This window comes from Harpia harpyja, chromosome Z (assembly GCF_026419915.1).
Source record: "Harpia harpyja isolate bHarHar1 chromosome Z, bHarHar1 primary haplotype, whole genome shotgun sequence".
In the NCBI taxonomy this organism is placed as follows: Eukaryota; Metazoa; Chordata; class Aves; order Accipitriformes; family Accipitridae; genus Harpia; species Harpia harpyja.
Genome location: NC_068969.1, coordinates 44,563,848 through 44,583,820, shown reverse-complemented (window position 1 = coordinate 44,583,820; position 19,973 = coordinate 44,563,848). Strand labels below are relative to the sequence as shown.

The 19,973-nt window shown below is 38.9% G+C and overlaps 1 protein-coding gene across 9 annotated transcripts in view; it reads left to right on the top strand.

Moving 5' to 3' along the window:
- Window positions 1-19,973, top strand: part of BDP1 (B double prime 1, subunit of RNA polymerase III transcription initiation factor IIIB) — a 57,191-nt gene that overhangs the window by 19,582 nt on the left and 17,636 nt on the right. For 5 of the 9 annotated variants that reach the window (XM_052777951.1, XM_052777953.1, XM_052777949.1 and 2 more), the window contains 18 exons: window positions 39-183; window positions 351-427; window positions 1,018-1,177; window positions 1,599-1,681; window positions 2,857-3,085; window positions 3,558-3,745; window positions 4,470-4,686; window positions 5,182-5,369; window positions 5,930-6,131; window positions 7,640-7,755; window positions 8,445-8,664; window positions 9,778-9,962; window positions 10,399-10,461; window positions 12,578-12,788; window positions 13,814-14,028; window positions 14,995-15,385; window positions 18,393-18,509; window positions 18,816-18,852. In XM_052777951.1, coding sequence (XP_052633911.1) covers window positions 39-183; window positions 351-427; window positions 1,018-1,177; window positions 1,599-1,681; window positions 2,857-3,085; window positions 3,558-3,745; window positions 4,470-4,686; window positions 5,182-5,369; window positions 5,930-6,131; window positions 7,640-7,755; window positions 8,445-8,664; window positions 9,778-9,962; window positions 10,399-10,461; window positions 12,578-12,788; window positions 13,814-14,028; window positions 14,995-15,385; window positions 18,393-18,509; window positions 18,816-18,852 — 3,044 coding nt within the window. The remainder of the gene's footprint in view (window positions 1-38; window positions 184-350; window positions 428-1,017; window positions 1,178-1,598; window positions 1,682-2,856; window positions 3,086-3,557; window positions 3,746-4,469; window positions 4,687-5,181; window positions 5,370-5,929; window positions 6,132-7,639; window positions 7,756-8,444; window positions 8,665-9,777; window positions 9,963-10,398; window positions 10,462-12,577; window positions 12,789-13,813; window positions 14,029-14,994; window positions 15,386-18,392; window positions 18,510-18,815; window positions 18,853-19,973) is intronic. The other 4 variants (XM_052777955.1, XM_052777954.1, XM_052777950.1 and 1 more) reach the window with 3 other exon arrangements.

Sequence of the window (19,973 nt, the reverse complement as noted above, 5' to 3'; positions counted from 1 at the left end):
TTTCTCTTTGATAATAACACCTTTTTTTATATCTTAAGCAAAACTGAAAAGCCATTAGACAGAGGGCGCTTGCAAAGACCTAAACCAAATTTAGTGAGATCATCTGGAAAGAGAGAAGCAGCAACCCAAGAGAAAATGGAGGCCGAGACTTCCTCTCCAAACCTTGTGAATGCAGATAAAAAGGTCAGAAGGAAGGATGTTGCTTAATATGCTATGCTCTTGATGTTGTATCTGTTTTGATCAATGCTGATACTGTGGACCAGCTACAGTCTGATACATGGTATTCTGAGAACTGCTTCTGAGGTATCTGCACACTTGGCCAACAGTAACATTCCTTGCCTCAATTCCAGTGCTCTGAGGAAGACAGTAGAAGAAACAGAAATGAAGCCACAGAAGTAGAGAACACTGATTTGGATAGTAAATCTGAGTAGGTATTGCAATTGCTTTTCCAGTCTCCTGGAATTAACTGACTATAATTGTTAATTTATTCTATATAGTGCTCTTATAAAAAGACAACAGTAATGGTGAAGTTTTAATATTAATCGTAAATTTGACTGGCATTTTCTTGGATGATATCAAGTGGTACTATGATAGAAGGTATGTGCTTCTTTTCTGGGAAGTTGAGGAATGCATTACTTTTGAGAAGTACCAACTCTGCTTGGAATTTGGGAGGGGGAGCGGGGGAAGTGGTAACTATAGCTTTGCCTTCCTTCCACCCTCAGTTGTCAGCTCATGGCTCTGCTTCTGACACTTGCAGAAGCAGCTATGATATACAGTCTAGTTAGGTTCTTTCCCTGTGTGATAACTTTGTGTCTTTTTAGTAGGTAGATAAATTGAGTTTTCACACTCTGTAAGACTAAACAAAGTTTGGTTCTCATGTGAAGAAACTTGCATAAGTTTGTGCAAATCTTTCTGAAGACAACCCAATTCCAGTAAAGAAAGCTGTGCAAGTCACTGAATATTACATGGGCTTGAATTTTATAGAGTAAATGTCACTGTTGTGGATCCTTTGTGCAGAGTACCTGAAAAAACTGTAATTGCAAAGGCAATAGTTAGAGGATGTCGACAAAGATTTAAGCCTAATGTTACAAGAGCATCCAGAAGGAAAGAAGAGCCTGAAAAAGATGCAGGAAATGATAAGATGTCCCATCCACAACCTAAGGGGGAAACCGAAAAGGTATCTAATAGACTAAGGTAACTGGAGATAATGTGTTAGCTAAAAAGCTGCTGGGTGCAACACCAATGTTATCTTTTTCGTTTTTTCTTTTCTTCCCCTGTGTATGACCAGGAATCAGCCACTTACTTAACCTGCAGTGACAGTGTGATAACTGCTTAGAGGCCTCAGCTAAGCTGGGAGCTTTTCACACAAACAGTATATGCGAATAATCTTTCATGTCCTGCAGCAAATATAGCTTTAGTTGTTTGATCTAGATTTTGCTGCACCTTTCTGACTGTGTGAAATGTACCCTGTAATTGTCTGTGTCTGTCATAAGCAATCCGTTTTGTATCCAGTTGTGGACAGTTACCTGGTCTGTTAGGTAATGCTGTACGTTATAAATGTAAGAGAGTTAATGTCTTAATGTTCTATTTCTATTCAGAATACTGACCAAAGTAGTAAGTCTGATGCTACCAGCGAAGAAGCTGCAGAAAAAGATGATAAAGTCATGGACACAGTGTCTCAGTAAGTATGTGAAAAATGAGAAGACATGTGCTGCTCTCCAGCAACTTCCCATCTCTCTCACTCTGGTAGTATTACGTAGTGTGGTAATTATAGATGTTTCTGAAGAAACTTCCGCTGTGAAACAGAAATTGAGGAAAGAATAGGAATCTTTTTTAATGCATGAAACAAATAGATTAAGCACTTTTGTTTTTAAAGCAGTGCTTTTAAATGAGATGTCAGTTGTGATAAATGCAAAAAAACCTGAAAAGTTAGTTCCTTGAAAACTAAAACAAGCCTTCTCCGCTAGCTTTAATACTGAAATGCATCAGTTTCAGTGATTAAGTATTTAAACAATAGGAATAAGTGTTTGTTCTTAAAGCGTAGTTAAGTGTTAGGTATCTGGTATTAGGAGAAAAAATTCCAACATGTGGGCAAGTTAATGCACATGTTAATTAAGAAGTGTTTCTCGTATTTCTCTTCAGTGGAGAAATGGCAGCTGTAGTGTAAAAGGAGGGGTACATTTTACAGGAGAAATTAAAAAAAACCAAAAACCAAAAAAACCAACCAACCAAAAAAGCCCCCTCCCCCCAACAACCACAAAGCAACAAGAGCAACAAGAAAACTCCCCCAAACTTTTGTTTTTAAAGGGGGATAGTTGAAGAGTGTGGAGGGAAGTAAACTGGGTTTGATAATCTGCCAGAAAAATGCTTCAGCAGATAGTTCTTTCATTAACATGCTATGTAACTTGGTGCTCAGGGTAAAAAGGCATAGAAGCATTTGGCAGTTGTAATAATGTGCATCTGATATTTTTACATTAGTAAGATTATGAAGTTATTTATTTTCTGAATGTTTGTGATTTTTAACCCTTCATTAAATTAGGTCCATCTGCCTCTAGACCAGATAGGAATACAAGAAGAGCCCTTATGGGTCACAAAAGGTCTGTCTAGTGTGGTATCCTGTCTCCAGTGGGAAAAGAAAAAGAACAGGGCAAACAAGTTTAAACCTGTCAGGGACTTTTTCAGTCTCTAGCAGATACACTTCTAACTTTATTGTTTCATGAAGTTAGTAATGCATGGCTCCATTTTAGATAAGTGTATGTTAATAACTGTTTAAAAAAAAAAGAAAAAAAAAATCACTTCTCCAAGAGTCCTCCCACTTTCAGATGTGGTACTTAGGGATATTATGTATTTTTCTAGGTCTAATGAAAGAGCTGGTTTACAAGAAGACAGCAAACAGAGTGTGCTGAAACCAATACCTCTAAAGAGAGGCAGAGTGCAGAGCCCAAAACCAAATCCAAGAAGAACTGTTGCAAGGCAAAAAGACCTGACAGATGAAAAAGATCCCGAAGAGAAGACTGAAGGTGGAGAAGTAGAAGAAGGTGTGATACACCGTAGGGATGAAAACAATGATCCATGCCTCAAAAATGTAAGTTTCTCGAGCAGTTGCTTAGGTGCGCTCTTTTGCTGGGTCCTAAGTAGAAGCCTTTAGGTACATACCACATAATTTGTAAGCATAGCCTTTGCATGCTTTGTTTATTCTTTCAGAATAAACTCAATCGTCATAGAAATTCTTCATGCTTGCACTTGCGTTGTTTTCCATGGATAAATGGATTACATGTCACTTTGTTGTGTTATTTGCAATACCAGATCTAAAAAGAGAAGTGCAGAGAAAAAAGGTCTCTTGGAAAAGAGATCACTTCAGATAAAAAATATATAGAAAAATAACAAATTTTTACTTTCAAAGTATCTACTAATATTAGTTGGATGCACAGGAAGCAAGAGAGATCTTTTTGAGTATTTTTGTAGAGATACTAAAATAGACTTTTTCCCCTGCTCTTCTAAAAGGGAGCTTGAGCACATCTTTCATCTTAATAGAGTGAAAATTTTATTCCTTTTAGGATGTGATGGCTCATGAAGACACTCAGCCATGCCGTGTGATGTTAGAAGGGGATGTCTCTACAGATTCTGAGATGATCTCAATACATACAAGGCAGTGTTCCCAAGAAAAGTCCTCAGAAGCAGAAAGCTATGAAAGTGGAAAGGGATTGTCAGATGTCTTGAAACAAGTTTCAGATTTCAATACAGGGTAAGGTTATTTTTTAGATGGAGAGAAGGCATTGTTTTGAACCATCAATATCTCTACGTATTCTTCACTTCTACATTCAATTCCAGCATTAAAAACAAGTTTTATATCTATAGTGAGATGTTTAATCAAGACAATACTGGACTTAAACAAAAACCCAAGAGCTCAAAAGCACTGAATTTATATGGTCTTGGACATTAATTTGATCTTTAGACCGTGAGCCCAGTTTTCAAATAAATACATTTTTCTGATGCTCAGTTCCTGCGGTTATCTTCTCCATACTAGTCCTAACAGTGCATCCCTATGGGCTTATGTAAGTCATTGAGTGTAGGGTTTGGTTTCCTATTAAAGTGTCCTTTAAAAAAAACCAAAACTGTGCTGTAAGATTTACTGGGTAGTTTTAAACATGATGACACAAAGGCATTTGCAAAATGTGTATATGCCTCTCAAAGTGTGACTGGAAGTTGCAGTTGTTCTGAAATGGCATCTTTTTTTAACGTACCTTTGCTCACCTATTTATAAGATACACAGGCTTTTGGTGGTGTTTGATGTGCTTTTATTGAATCTTTTTTCACAATGTCAGTAACTTTGTTATTGCTCTAAGACAGCTAAGGATTTTTATACTTGGCTACTGTATTGGAGAAAGCTACATACAAGTATGTCATGCATGACTTGGACAATCACTGTTGTCCCATGCCTTTGATTGTTCTTTTGTTTGTGTTTGTAGGGAGTCTGGTCCTCTGAAGGAAGAGGAGAAAACTGTTGTATCATCAGCTCTGCTACTGAGGAGTCGATTCCAGAGACCAAAGCCAAATTTAAGAATGACAACTAGTAGAAAGGAAGTGCTGAATGTAAATAATAAAGGTGTATCACAGAAAGATACCAACAAAGAAGAAAGTTTGACACAGTGTGACAGTGAATGTAACATCCTTCCTGATACAGATGTAAGGCTTTTGGTTTTTTCTTTAGTTACATTTGAGCTTTTGGGTTTGTGAAATGAAATACTGATGATTTAAAAAATACAAAGTTAATCTTTTTTGAAACTATTTTTTCAAAAACTAAAATTTTCTACATGAAAACTCCTGTATTTTCCATTTGCTTGTATGCAAGGAGAAAAAAATTACATCCACTCTGTATCTCTTGTTATGTGTCCAGATGTCTTTCTGACCTGAGGTGGCCTTGGAGAGTTGATAGTGAAGACAGAAAAGTAATAATAGAAGATGGCAGAGAAGAAATGTAGATTTCAAGCTATTTTGTTTAAAAGAAACAAATGTGTGTTTGTCCTGGAAAGACTAGGAAATTATTAGTTAGCAGTTACAGAGGGATTTTTGTGGGAAACACTTCAGAGAGTGATTAGTACTGAACTTCATGGACATTGTAATGTTTCCTTTTGGTTTAGTATCATGACTTTTTCTGGTTCTTGTGTTTACATTTTTCAGAAAGCAGGAAAATATGATGTCCTGCAACCATTGAAATCCTTAGAAAAGGAGAAGTCACTTGGCTCTCAGGAGGTTTCTGAGAGGCCAGGTTGTAAGGCCCCAAAGACATTTTCAAGATCAGAGGATGGTGAACTCAAGTTTTGTTTACCTGAAATTAACCAAGATGACACCTCAACTACTAATGCAGGGTAAGTGCTTCGCTACTTTTCTTTCTTGAGTGTAACAATGAAAGTATTTTAGAAGGAAATCATTGTGCCAACCGGCAAAGAAAAATCTAATAAAAATACTGAACAAAATCTCAGTTCTCATACTTTTGACACTAGTGATACTAAAATTCCAGTTACTTCTGTGCTAAGCATTAAATTAATGAGCATTCATTTTACAGCTGTTTCATCATCTGAAACACTAGTTTCATTTTCACGTAAGCAGAGGAATACAAGCTTGCTTATCAGAGAAACCATGTGAAAATTGCTTTGGCTTTATAGTAATAAGCAGACAGTAAGTTAATGCTTCCAAGTGAGTTAATTCTGTTGTAGAAGTAGTTAGGAGACCAGTGCTTTAAAATTTTTTGCTGAAATGGACTTTCGTGTTTGTAATTTAAACTCAGCCGAATTTTACGTTTACATGGTTTCTTTTAAAAAATCAGTTGGTTTTAATATGTAAATATAATGAACTTATGTTTGTTAATGACATACTTTTGTATTAAGTTTCAGATTTATTTTTTTTCTGTCTGACTTTGCATTGATAGTAAAAATACCACTGAAGAAGAAAGTAAACAAACACCTCTTCAACCTGTCCAGTTAGTACGGAGCAGATTCCAGAGGTACAAGCCAAACTTGGTAAGAGCTGTTGGAAAGAAGGAATTACAAATATCAGAAGATGAGAGGGAGGAAAAGCCTGGAGCAGAGCAGCTGGTATTGCAAAAAGATGAGTCTGCCAATACCATCATTGTAAGTCTTAATAAGTACTTTGCCTTCAAAAGTATGTTTCCAAGTTGCATGTTCTATTTTATGAAGTGAAATTAGAACATTTAAGTTGTATTCCCTGAAGCTGAAACACCATACTAGATGAAAAATATCCCCAAACCCTGGTATGTTGAGGTATTGCAGGTATGAAATCAGTGAAGTCTACAACTTGTACTATTAATGTCTTCTAGAAAATAAGGATCTGATTTTTATTGGATTGCATAATAGGAAAAAGGATTATGCACATTTAAGGTAAACTCTAGAATAAAAATGTGTTTTATATTGCAATGCATAAAAATTAGCTTTTTTGCTCATTTTATCTTTCATTTGGATGAATCTGTGTTGAGGAATCTAGTATGGAGTATCAAGAGAAGGCAGAGGATAGCTATTTTTCTGTTTAAAAAAAAAATTTTTTTTAAAAAGTCTTACTAATTTGGTAAGCTTTGACTGGCTTCACCACTACAGTGCCTGATGCTCCTCTACTTTACACAGGTAAATTGAGTCATTCACCTACACTTTGTATGCCCACAGACACTTTACTAGGCACTGCAAAAGGTATTGAAATCCTCAAAAGCCATTATAGTATGATGAACTCTGACTGTTTTGCGGGTTGCTCATGAATCATGTCATGGATATAGGCATCTCTACGTAGACTTGCATTAGATCTCAAACACAGCTCAGCATTGTAAGAGTGACTTGTTTTTTTGGAGTGGTTATAGCTGGTTTTGTTCTTGAATCTGTGTAGAGCTGGCTTGAAGTACTTGTGTGCTGCTTTCCCAGAGAGGAGCATGAGTGCACTGGATCTGTAGTTTCCCTCTCAGTGCTATGGTGTCAGATCACCCCTAGCCAACAATTCAGCTTTGTCTGTTCTAGACAGTGGCCTGTGGACCATGGACATACATCTGCTCTGTGCTGTGCAAATCTATAGAACCACAGCAGGTCTGATGCTCCTTTGTACTAATAAAGCTGTCACAGTCCTGAAGTGCTGAGGGATGTGTTCGGGTGGCTTCTTTGTGGAAACAGTGTAGCAAATACAGAAGTAAAACTAATAAGCCCCTCTGAATCTGAGGTTATGTTATAGTGGCTTGGGTGTGTCTGTGCTGTGCTCTGTCTGCAGTGTCCAATTTTTGAAGGCTTTTGCATTTACCAAAGTATTTTGTTTCCATAGTGCTCCATGTAATAGAGAGTTGATTGAATGCTAAATAGAAAAGTGTTACCCATAATGCCTGGGTGCATGTAGTATTTAAAAGCCTAACCCTAGCTAGGCCAGGACTAAGAAGACTTCAGTTCCTGCTTGCCTATAAATTGAATTATGTGCTCAGGCAGGTTACCCTCAATAAATATAATGTGATTCTTTTTTTGATTCAGATCCGGAAGATAGCACAGAGATCTGTAGGGGGGTTTGTGGGGGTTTTTTTCTTTATAAAATACATGTCTGTTTTAAAAACTTGTGATTCTCTTTTTCTTCATGCTTTTTTTATTGGAAATTAAAGGGTGAAAATGAAGCTGTATTGTGTCAAGCAGATGTATTGAGCAAAGAGGAACAGGAACAGCAAGAGGTGCCTCAGATGCCCTTTATTTCTGAAAACGTATTGTGTGAACAAAGCAGGTGAGGTTAGAGTTTAGCAAAATTGCATTTGAAAAGCTTCCATCTGGTGCATAATGAGACACCTTTGCAAGTGTCAATTCTTTTGTTCCTTGTTACCTGTCTTTCCCCAATGTTTAATTTTCAGTGCCTACAGGCAGCTTCTTCCCAGGTTTTCAGAGCCCATTTTTAGTTGAGCTGAGCTACTTGTCATTGTTTATCTGGTACATACTTGATCTATACGAGCTTATAGCCCTTTTTGACCAAGATTTTCTTTTATTGGGTTTGTACAGCTACCATACACAGCTACAAATTTTGCAAAGTGTCAGAGATCCCAGTGTGCTCTTCTATTTTACTGCTGCTCTTGTTAAAATAAGACCTTAAGCGTGTATGAGACTGCAGATACTTTGATGTTGGTATAGTTAGCAGCACAACTTTTTTCTTGATGTTAAAAATGCATTGACAAAGAAATCCTTTTATTCCTTCTCACAAGTTAACCGTAAATGCCCCTAGTGAGAAATATATATTTGAAAAGATAAGTTTCTCGATTTTAAACAAAACAGTATATCAGTCTCTAACTCTCTTGTATTAACGTTGATTCAAAACTTAATGAGTGCAGAATTGCTTCCCCCTGGCCCCAAAGTCAAGTGACATCATTTTTAGGTGGTTTTTTGTTGTTGTTCTGTTTTGTTTGTTTGCTTTAAATTCACTAGTGCTGAAAAATCCATTTCCCAAGAAGGCAAGCTGGGTGCTCTGAAACCAGGACAATGCATAAGGAATGGATCTCCAAGAACTAGACCAGACCTAGCAAGAGTATATAGTGAAAAAGAATCTCCAGTGGCACAAAAACTTGTTGCTCCAGTTGAGGAAGAAGCAAATAAAGGAGAGAATATGCCTGTGGTAGAAGAATCTGAGGAACCTCTTTCCTCAAAAGTGAGAATTCTCTTCAGATACTTCTGACTATACTTTCTGATGCTTGGTTCCACACCAGCTGTTTTAAGACCTCAGAATAAGCTGTTTTAAATGGATAAATTAATTTTGGACTCGTAAGAATTACATTCTTTAGTATTTGCACCCTACTATGAGGTCTTCTAAAATTCTGTTAATGACACATTGATAATATATAGTCTTCTGTTAATAAATCTAAAGACTTCACTTGAACATGACTGAAATACAAAATTTGTGATACATGAATAGTTACCTGCATGCCTGTCCTGGTTTTGGCTGGGATAGAGTTGATTTTCTTCCTAGTAGCTGGTGCAGTGCTATGTGTTGAGTTCAGTATGAGAAGAATGTTGATAACACTGATGTTTTCAGTTGTTGCTAAGTAATGTTTAGTCTAAGGTCAAGGATTTTTCAGCTTCTCATGCCCAGCCAGCGAGAAAGCTGGAGGGACACAAGAAGTTGGGACAAGACACAGACAGGGCAGCTGACCCAAACTGGCCAACAGGGTATTCCATACCATGTGACATCACATCTAGTATATAAACTCGGGGGGGGGGGAAATCACTGCTTGGGGATTAACTGAGCGTTGGTCGGCGGGTGGTGAACAATCGCACTGTGCATCATTTGTATATTGCACTCCTTTCATTATTTCTGCTGTCATTTTATTAGTGTTATCATTATCATTATTAGTTTCTTCTTTTCTGTTCTATTAAACCATTCTTATCTCAACCCACGAGTTTTACTTCTTTTCCCGATTTTCTCCCCCATCCCACTGGGTGGGGGGGAAGTGAGTGAGCAGCTGCACGGTGCTTAGTTGCTGGCTGGGGTTAAACCATGACAATGCCATATTTCTGGTGCTGGGTTTCTTCTGAACTCCTTGGTGGTTGCTCATGAAAGACTGTATTGGTTATAGTATCTGTTTTTATTAGGTAAATACCTCCTCTAAAGGAGTAAGGAACAGTAATGGGTGCCATAAACTACTTGAAAGTTTTTAAGCAAAGTTTTGTCTCAGATTAACATCTTGATCATAACTTGCCATGCTTTGTTTTACAGGTGATGTATTTTGTGCTAATATTGTTGGGTTTTTTTCTCAAATCTAAGGATGACACAGAAGTATTGTTGTTTGTGGGGAATTTGGCCAAGAATGACAATCTAGACATAAATCCAAAAAGTATGAAGTCAGAAGCACTCTGTTCCTCTGAAAAATCACCTAACTGCCACAGCAAGGGAGAACAAGAACATCTATCTACAGATGCTATAGAAAGCATTCAGGATAGCATAGAAAGGTAAAGTTCCTGGTTGTCAAAGTAAAAAAAGCTCTTTAAAAACTTTGTGTATTTGTCCAGTTGTTTTCATACAGCACTTGCTTTTTGAAGTGTAGGCTCTGAACTGTACTAGTTGTTATATGCTATATGCTGTGAACGTCACTAGATGGCATCCTTAGGTAATATAAGAGTTTTTAACAGAATTTTTCTCAAGGCCATTTTCCTTTTTAGAAGGTATGTTGCAGGTGAGAGTAGAAGCAAGTAATCAGAGTTCAGACAGCTGAACTTCTCAGTAATACATTCTTAGGGTACAGTGCACTATGAATGTGGACCCTTGAAAGGAAGACTGACCAGTGCCCTTTGTACTCACTTATAATTGAGAAGCGGTAGGCAGAGTAACATAAAATGAGCTTTCTGTCTAAGATGTATTCTGAGTGTCTTCACTTTTTCTTTCCAGCAGGAGAAGTTCATGCAATGATGTGCGGTGTCCTGGTTCCTTGGTGAAAGGGATGCTTTTTATGTATGTGTAATATGAGGCAGATACTGCCATTTACATGTAACAGTTCTGGGTTATGTTATAAGCTACCTTTTGCTCAATCTTAACGGACACAGAGCAGCCTCAAATCAATTTACTTTTGCTGTTTTCTAAAATTAGCTTCTGGTTCCCATCTGTCTCTGAGCCTCTGCTTAAAATCTCTTTTATAACTTACGTTGAAATCATATCCCAGAGTCTTTATGCTAACAAGGCAAGGGCCTTACCTTGCAGTCGTCTTGGCTTCTGTGATGGTGGAATTTAAGAATCATAGAATGATTGAGGTAGGAAAGGACCTCTGCAGGTCATCTGGTCCAACCTCCCTGCTCAAGCAGGGCCACCTAGAGCTGGTTGCCCAATACCATGTCAGATGGCTTTTGAATATTGCCAAGGATGGAGACTCCACAGTCTCTGGGTAACCTGTGCCAGTGCTCTGTCACGCTCACAGTGGAAAAAGTGTTTCCTGATGTTCAGAGGGAACCTCCTGTGTTTCATTTTGTGCCCATCACCTCTTGTCCTGTCACTAGGCACCACTGGAAAGAGCCTGTCTCCATCTATGTTTACACCTTCCCTTTGGGTATTTATATACGTTGATGAGATTTCCTCACCCACTCCCACCAAGCCTTCTCTTTCTGCAGGCTGAACTGTCCTCACTCTTTTTAGGCTTTCATCATTGGAGAGATGCTTCTGTCCCTTCACCTTTGATAGCCCTTTGCTGGACTCTATCCAGTAAGTCCATGTCTCTCCAGTGACCAGTTCTGGCTGCTCGAGTACATTACTGCAGGTGTGGCCTCACAGCACTGAATAGGGGGGAAGGATCACCTCCCTCAACCTGCTGGCAACAATTCTTCTAGTGCAGCCCAGGATACCATTAGCTTTCTTTGCTGCAAGGGCACATTGCTGGCTCGTGTTCATCTTTTGTGTCCGCCAGGACGCCCACATTCTTTTCTGCAAAGCTGCTTTTAATCTGGGTGCCTCCAGCACATACTGGTGCCTGGGGTTGTTCCTCCCCAGGTGCAGGACTTTGCACTTCCCATTGTTGAACTGCGAGAGGTTCCTGTCAGCCCATTTCTTCAGCCTGTCCAGGTCCCTCTGGTTGGCAGAATGACCCTCTGATGTATCATCTGCTCCTCCCAGTTCTGTGTCATCTGTAAACTTGCTGAGGGTATGCCCTGTCCCATTGTCCAGATCATTAATGAAGATGTTGAACAGGACAGGACACAGTATTGATCCACAGGGTACACTCTTAGTTACTGGCCACTAACTAGACTTTGTGCCACTGATCACCACCCTCTGAGTCTGGTCATTCAGTCAGTTTTCAGTGCACCTCTTTGTCTGCTGATCCAGCCCATACTTCATCAGCTCCCCCGTGAGGATGTTAGGGGAGATAGTGTTAGAAGCCCTACTGAAGTCAAGGTAGACATGATATACTGCTCTCCCTTCACCTATCAGGCCAGTCATTTCATTATAAAAGGTTATCAAGTCAGTTAAGTGTGACTTCCCCATTGTGAATCCATGCTCACTTACTGCAAGTCACCTTCTTGTTTTTTATGTGTCTGGAAATGGTTTCCAGGATTAGTTGTTCCATCACTTTCCCAGGGACTGAGGTGAGGCTGACTGTCCTTTAGTTCCCTGGATCCTCCTTTTTGCCCTTTCCCGCGACATGAGGTTAAAAGCCCAAGATTTCTGTCTTACTGATCTGAAAGTGCTTGAACAGATGCTAGAATTTCATCCTGTTTAAAAACAGTAGTGCCTTGAGCACTGGAATTAATTAACATAATGTTCCTATGGTTGCTTGATTTTGGGGACGTATGGTGGTATAACTGAAATTTTCTGCTCTATCTGACTTCTTAATGTTGTTTTCCTTCCGTAAGATTTTTCCGAAAGTAATCAGAAAGGTTCACTACTGCAGAAGAGCAAATTATCAGCTTTTCACATTTTTTATTCCTTTATGTTTTTTTAAACTTCTCCAACTAAACACATAAAAATGCAGAGCACTTAAGTTCATTTCTGGCTGGAAGTACTAAATATTTGATAATAAGCCAAGCTTGTAGAGTGTATTTTGTAGTTCCTGAGAAGTAAAAGTTGAAAAATATTTTTGTAGGTCCAATAATATATTAAGTTCTGGAGAAGAAAGTAAACAGAATGATACAGTGCCTCAAGCGAGGGAACCCCACTGGAACCCTAGGCCAAACCTAATGAGAGTTACTAGAAAAAGAGATTATCCCGAAGGAGGTGAAAACAGAGAAGAGGACAATGCTGAGAACAGAAATTCAGAAGAGTGTTTGGAGTTAGAAATAACAGGTGTATCAATGGTAAGTGCTGATCATGTGTTTTGAGCCAATTTATACCTCAATTCTTCTGTTTAAGTTCTTGGAACCATAGATGGCACAGAAATCCAGTATATGGCTGGGAAAGGTTAATGTGATTCTTTCTTTTTTTTTAATTCACTATCGGAAATTATGCTGAGTAGATGGACTTAGAATCTAAAAAAGTGGGAATGTTTAATGTACAATGTTGTCTTAAGTTTTACAGTTTATACGGTCAGAAGTCTGCATTATAAATACATGCTAACACTGTTACCAATTAATTTAATGTCTTTTATTCATTGAACAATGGAAATTAAGACAGCTGTCTAACATTAGATACTACCTAAAGTCCATATAAATACACTTACAATTTGAAATGTGTGTGAACAAAGTTCAGACCTTCTGCTTAAATTTGCTCAACAGGGCTAACCTAGCCCAGACTAGTTCCTTCTCTGTCTAAAGTTGCGATACCTAATCAAGTTTATCTGGTGTTCCTCGTTTTCTGGATGGATTACTAAAATCTTTCAGTTAACATATTATTTAGTATCCATAGTTGACAGAACTGTGCTGATGTTTTTTTATGTTCTGGGATATGTTTCTGTATGTGTTTTGAATATTTAAATACTGTTCTGTAAACTAGGGTAGTTTTTTCTTCCTAGTTTGTTCACAAGGTGGAAAAAAATAATTTTTCCTTCCCTCAAATTGTTCTTTAAATTAATAGGTAGTTTTAGAAAATTACTCATCTTTCCAGCTTCTGAAAAGTCGCTGCTCTTGATAAGTTGAGCAAGGCCTCAGTCAATTAACTAGTAGCAGCGCTGGGAACTCAGGCATCATAGATAATACCATCTAATGACACTTCTGCTATGGAGCCCAGAATTAAAGAAGATGGGGAGAAACGTCCTAAGCTGTCAGAGGTGACAGCTGGGCATGTTTTAAATAACCTCAAACTTAGTTCTTTAAATCTTCTTGTCACCAAAACCAGTTACAAATGTTTGGCTCTTAATACAGTGGTAATTGTCTCCTCTGTTCAGCAAAACTCCAGTAACATAGTGGAAGTTGCATGCTTCTCAGAGGCTACAAGAAAACACAATTTTACAGACTCTGTTGAAGAAACATCTTGTAAAAGAATCAGGCAGGATAGTAGACTCCAGTCTCCAGAGATTTCGTCAGAGAGCGAGAGTCAAGTAGAACAAGAAGATGATTCTCAGCTTTCTACTTCTCAGGAAAATTCAGACAATCTCACAAGGTAAAACAACTAATTTTGGCTTGTAAGCTCAACTGATTGGTTTTGGCTTTTGTTTTAAAAACATAATTAGCCATAATTCTACAGTGTGTTATGTGAATGCATGCAGGATGTCAGTCCTTGTGTCTTCCATTTGAACTCTACTAGATGCATACAGATAGCCGTATGTCTCTTACCCTGCCTGCACTCTCATAAAATGAACACAGCCAGCACTCCCACCACCCCATACCAGGGTCCACCTTTGGTTTCAACAGGAATTCCTGGTTTTAACGGGAAGGACTGTGAAGTCCCCATATTGGAGCCACAGGGATTGTGGGATTAACCTAAACAAACTGTGCTGGAAGTGTCCTCTGCTGCTATTTTTTTCCCCTCCCCACCAGTTTACCAAGGAGGATGTTTTTAGGGGGAAGTTTGGAATTACTTTTGGTACCCAAAGTGGTCATGCCCATCATTTTGAGGAGGGAAACAGTAAGCAGCTGATTATTGAAGAGACTGCTGTCTGAGAAACCAGACCAGATAACTAGTTATCATCTAACAGTTCTAGTTTCTAGACATCAGTCTGGTCAACTTAAGTATCATAGTTCGGGCTTCTAGTATAGCTTTAACAAAAGAGAACTGGAAATGTTCCCATGGTGTAAAAAGCATGTGACTTCTACATCTCTCAAAATGAAAATGAATGCATCCTTTTCTAATGAAAGAATTCTGTGTCTTGTAAATTTAATCGTGCAGCTTTCCAACACTCTGAAACTGCTTAATACACATCAGTACTTTGTGCATACATGTTATTTCTGATTAAATTGTATGTGAATGCATTTTTGTCACTATATGTTAGAAAGTAAATAGATTCTATTGTTGGTCACGATGATCCATTTTTATTCATTGAGTTTTAGTCTGATTTGTGGTACCCCTTTTTTTTGAATGTCTTGGACTTCATTGTTTTTGTAAACATGCTTTTGCTCTGTACTTTAGAAGGTTGTCCAGAAGGTCATCAAAATGGATAGCACTGCCAAAACATGTTTTGGAGCTAAGAACTGCTGCTTCTTCTGCCTCTGAATGTGAGGCTGATTGCAGTGAGAAGTGGAATCAAAGGCAAGAAGTTAAACTGAGTGCTACTAGAGGCAAAAGTTTGAAAACTACATGTAGAAGGAAATCTGGGAAGAAGCACAGAAGTTCAAAGATAACCTTGGTGACCCTCCGGGCTTCTCAAGAGGAGGAGGAGGAGGAGCCAGATGACTTCGAGCCTGATGATGAAGATGAATGCTTTGCACCAGAGGAAGTAAACAAAGCTCCAGTATTTGTTCCTATAGGTCTTCGATCTCCAAAACCTGTTCCTGTTCAGATAGAGGAAACCATGGAGGAGGTATCATGTAGCTGGGTTCTGCATATGTAGTTTTGTTTTGATTGTTTAAACAGCTTTTATTCTAATCGCATCTCCGAATACTTGGGGTTTATCCCAATTTAGTTTAATCCATAATGAATGGCCTTCAGAGTAGCAGGGATGTTACTTGGCACATGTACTTGGTTTTGAACAGAATACGACATCAGTCTAAGTTCCAGTTATGTTTACAAACTGTATATAGGTCTGCAGGGTGCTCACCAGTTCGTTTATTGGGATTGAAAAGGCACAGACTACCATGCTTACTGTGTGCTTTGAGGCCCAAGGTGGAACACATGGAGCATTTCAATTTTACATTTGAATGTTAGGAAATGAGGGAATGAGGGAGATGTTTCTCTATCTGGTCTCCCCCTCACCAAGAAACTTTTAACTGTGTTGTTGGGCTGACCCTGACCCACAGCCAGGCACACACACAGCTGCTCACTCACTCCCATCTCCTGTGGGACAAGGAGAAAACCAGAAGGAAGGTAAGAAGACTTATGGATTGATATAAAGACAGTTCAATAGGTGAAGCAAAAGCTGCATATGAAAGCAAAGCAAAATAAGGAATTTATTCACTACTTTGCATTGGCAGGCCACTTCCTGGAAAACAAGGCCTCAGCCAATGTAAGAACTACTCTGGAAGACAAATGCCATAACCACAAATGCCCTCCTCTTCCTCCTCCTTTCCCTGAGCTTTTATTGCTAAGCATGGCATTATATGATATGGAATATCCCTTCATTCATTATGGGTCCGCTGTCCCAGCTGTGTGCTCTCCTGACCTCTTGCCCAGCCCCAGCCTACTTGCTGGAGTAGGAAAAAAAAAGCTTTGACATTGTGCAAGCACTGTTCAGCAATAGCAAAAACACTGGTGTGTTTTCAATACTGTTGTAGTTATAAATCCAAAACACAGCATCGTGTGGGCTGCTCTGAAGAAAATTGACTTCATCCCAGCCATGCCCAGTACAGCCTTCACCCTTTATTTCATACCACTTGTGTCATGCTCAGGTCCTACACTATCCAGTACATCCTTATTAACCACAACTTCTCCTCCTGTCCTTTGATAGATACATGGATATCATTCCCTTGGTCTGTGGGCCACCCCCTTAAAATAACTCAAAGGACATTTGATGGACATTTAGTCCATGCCTTGGGCTACATGTATTAATGTGATTGCTCAGGAGAGGTGGCATGTTGTGTTGAGTTTTTGGGCACCAAAGCCAGCTTAGGTTGGTCACTGCTGCACTTGCCTTGTTTCTTGTGAGGCTTGTCTTCCCCTGATTCATGTTGTTCTTGCTATAGTACTTACTATAGGATACAACTCAATGGATTAAAAAAAGTTTAAACGTATATCCATTTAAATCTCCAGCCCTTGTCCCTTTGGTTCAGGCTGTAGAGTTTGACACTGCAATGGAATGGACTCCATTCCTTGTCCATGCTCCAGCGTGGGTCCTCCATGGGCTGCAGTCCATTCAGGGGTGTTCCTGCTCTGTTTGGCATGGGCAGATGCATGGGCATTGGTCCCTGCTGCTGTCAGTGAGATACCATCTACATCTATGTCTATTTTTTTTTTCAAAAGCCGTATGTTTTGACTCTTTCATGGACCATTTGTAGAGTTGGAAATTTTAAGCCTAGAGTGCAGGCCTATGTTTTAATTGTACTCTTAGACTAGAGTAAAACTCGAGACTGTAAGACTGTAGCAAGAGTTGGTATCATGTCTAGTAAGACCAGTCACTAGAGAGGAAATGGCATACTTTTTTGTCATCAGGGAACTGTTGAGGTTTGGGAGCAGTGGACTCTGTTCAAGGCCTTGAAATGGGTTGTGCTGAAAAGTTCAGACATTTTTCTATTTTTTTACCTATCATTCAGCGTGACTTCTTTGCATTTTTTGTCCCTTTTAGCCTGTCTTATCTCAGTGATGTGTCTTCACAGCTCTTTTTGTTTTCCTTTCTTTTTGCTTTGTTCCAAATCTGTTTATCCAAACTGTTCCATTCATACCTCAGATCTTCATCACTACTTCTTCCCATTCACTGCAATTCTTTTTGCTTACTACTACTAGTCATCTTGCTCTCTTCTCCCATTGAAATCCTGCTTTTTTGTCTCCTGAATTAATCACACTGTTTCTTTCTCTGGGTGAAACAGCAAGAGAATTTAAAGCTCAGTCAATACACTAAGGGAGCCTCTAGAATAATAATGGACAGCAAAGTTGTTGCACAGAAAGTTTTGCTGAATCCCTTCATTTCAAAGATGTGGAATGTATTATGTGTGGGGATGATGATCAAGTTTCCCGGTTTAACACAGAGGAGCCATGAGTACTAGTAAGTGATAAAGTTAGATACCTGAAGACTCAGCTGTTGCCAAACTTAAATAGATCAGTGGAAAGTATCTGTAAAAGTGCAAGCCTTTGAAAGCTACCCAGATTGACCAGTGTTTTTCATAAGAACCTCACTGCAAATACTCTAGCCTTCCTGGCATATTTCAAGTTCTCGTTTCTGAAAACGCTAAATGTCTGAAGTTCTCAGTGAAAAGACAGTGTTGAAGAAGAAAAAAAAATCATAGCTAAAATGGTGGGTGGGTGTCCGTGGGGGGGGGGTGTATTCCCTGGTCTTACTTTGGAAAAAGGCTGGACTGTTTTTCCTTCCTGAAGACTTAAAAAGCAGAAAAAGTGTGAAAACTAACAAAATCCATTTGAGGTAAACAGCCACCATGAAAGATCTCAGCTGCATAACTTAGTTTGGTGGAGTAATAAACAACTAGAAACAAGGTCTGATGCTTCCAGTTAGTTACAAGCAGCACTACCAGTTCTGCCTCCAGTTCATACAACTGCTGCCTTCATAAATCAGAAGGTATGTAGTATAAGACTTGATTTTTGGGAAGGATCCCACTAAATGTTCAAGATCTGGTAAGTATATGCGGTTTATAAAAATTTGCATTTGACAAATTTTATTTTGGGGCTGGTGAACTGAAATACTTTTAAAATTATTTTTACAGCTGGAAATAGTTGTGAATATACCAGATGTGCAGGTGGCTACTGATGTTGAAAGTCTCTCGCATGCATCTGTCCAGCCAGTGGTAGAGAGGGAGGAAAAAGTAAACACCTCAACATCTGTAAGAATGTCTTTTGTTGTTGTTGTTGTTGTGGTTTTTTTGCTTTTTGTTTCATAGCACATACAGAGCTATGTGGACAGTGTCAGGCTGCCGTGTCTGCTTGTAACAGTATAGCTTAATAGCAGTCTCACACAGATATGAGGGACACAGCTATGGGAAAACTATGTAAGTAAATATTGTTAGCCTTTAAAATACCCTTTCAAAGCCAGGGTAACCTTTAGGCAGAGAATTTACCTGTAAGCATTAAAATAAAATTGTGGACTCATTTTTTATAGAACTTTGATATTGCTTTTCTTTTTATTTAAGGAAACAACTGTACATGAAAATCCAGAGGTGGATAAAGGTACATATGAAACTATCTTGTTCGTATCCTTCCCATTAACTTGCTACCAATATGTAGTTATTCTTGCTGGAAGTTTGGAGGTTTATGTATCTTATAAAAAAACCTGCTCGTGAGATACTGGATGCTTTTATGTTTTGGAGATTTAAACCATTTTCTTTCTTGCTGTTCTCTATCAAGTAGGGGGACCAAGCATTGCAAGGTTCTGTTTTGCAGGGTCAGAATGTGCCTTTTGTGTATCCTGTCTATCACTTTCCCATGCTCTGGTTAGTTGTACCAGAAGAGGAAACTTTGCAAGTGCTTACTTGCAGCTTGCTTGACATGTGACTGAGTGATACAAAGAGTGGGCAGGTTCATAGCTTTGTCATCTCTGTGGTCTGTGACTTAAATATCCTGAACTGGTAGAATAGCATGTGTGACAGACTGTGATCACAGTCTTCCAGAAGCAAGTGTTCTTACCATATGAGATACGTTACAAACTCTTATGGATCTATTAATTTTTAGAATAGCTTTCACTTGTAAATTTAAATACATTCTCAATACATCTTCCTAGGCACTGGAAATTGAGTGGGCTACTGCCTTAGTTGAAGGAGGGGAAGCCTATTTTGTTCTTTTCATTTATTTCAGTACAACAGTTTTGGAGGATGGAAATGTTTTGTTGGATATGACCAGTTAGTAATAGGCAAAGGGATGTATTGTGGATAGAGATTAGGAATTGGGAGTCTCAACTAGAATGTGGATCAACACTATAGGTTATAGATTTCTGTGATTAAACTGCTACCTCTTTCTTTTCCATTTGTGGTGGGCTGACCTCAGCCGACTGCAAGATGTCCACCCAGCTGCTCTCCCACTCTTCCTCTTCAACAGGATGAGGGGAGAAAATAAAATGGAAAAGCTTCTGGGTTGAGATAAAGACTAGGAGATCACTTACCAAAACAGACTCAATTTGCGGAAAACAAATTTAATCTCTTGCCAAACAAAATAGAGTAGGATGGTGAGAAACAAAGGCAAAAACTGAAACACCTTCCCCTCCCCACCTTTTTAGGCTCAAGTTCACACCTTCATTTCCCACTCCTCTCCCTCCTCCCCACAAGGGGCACAGGGGGATGGGGAATGGGGGTTGC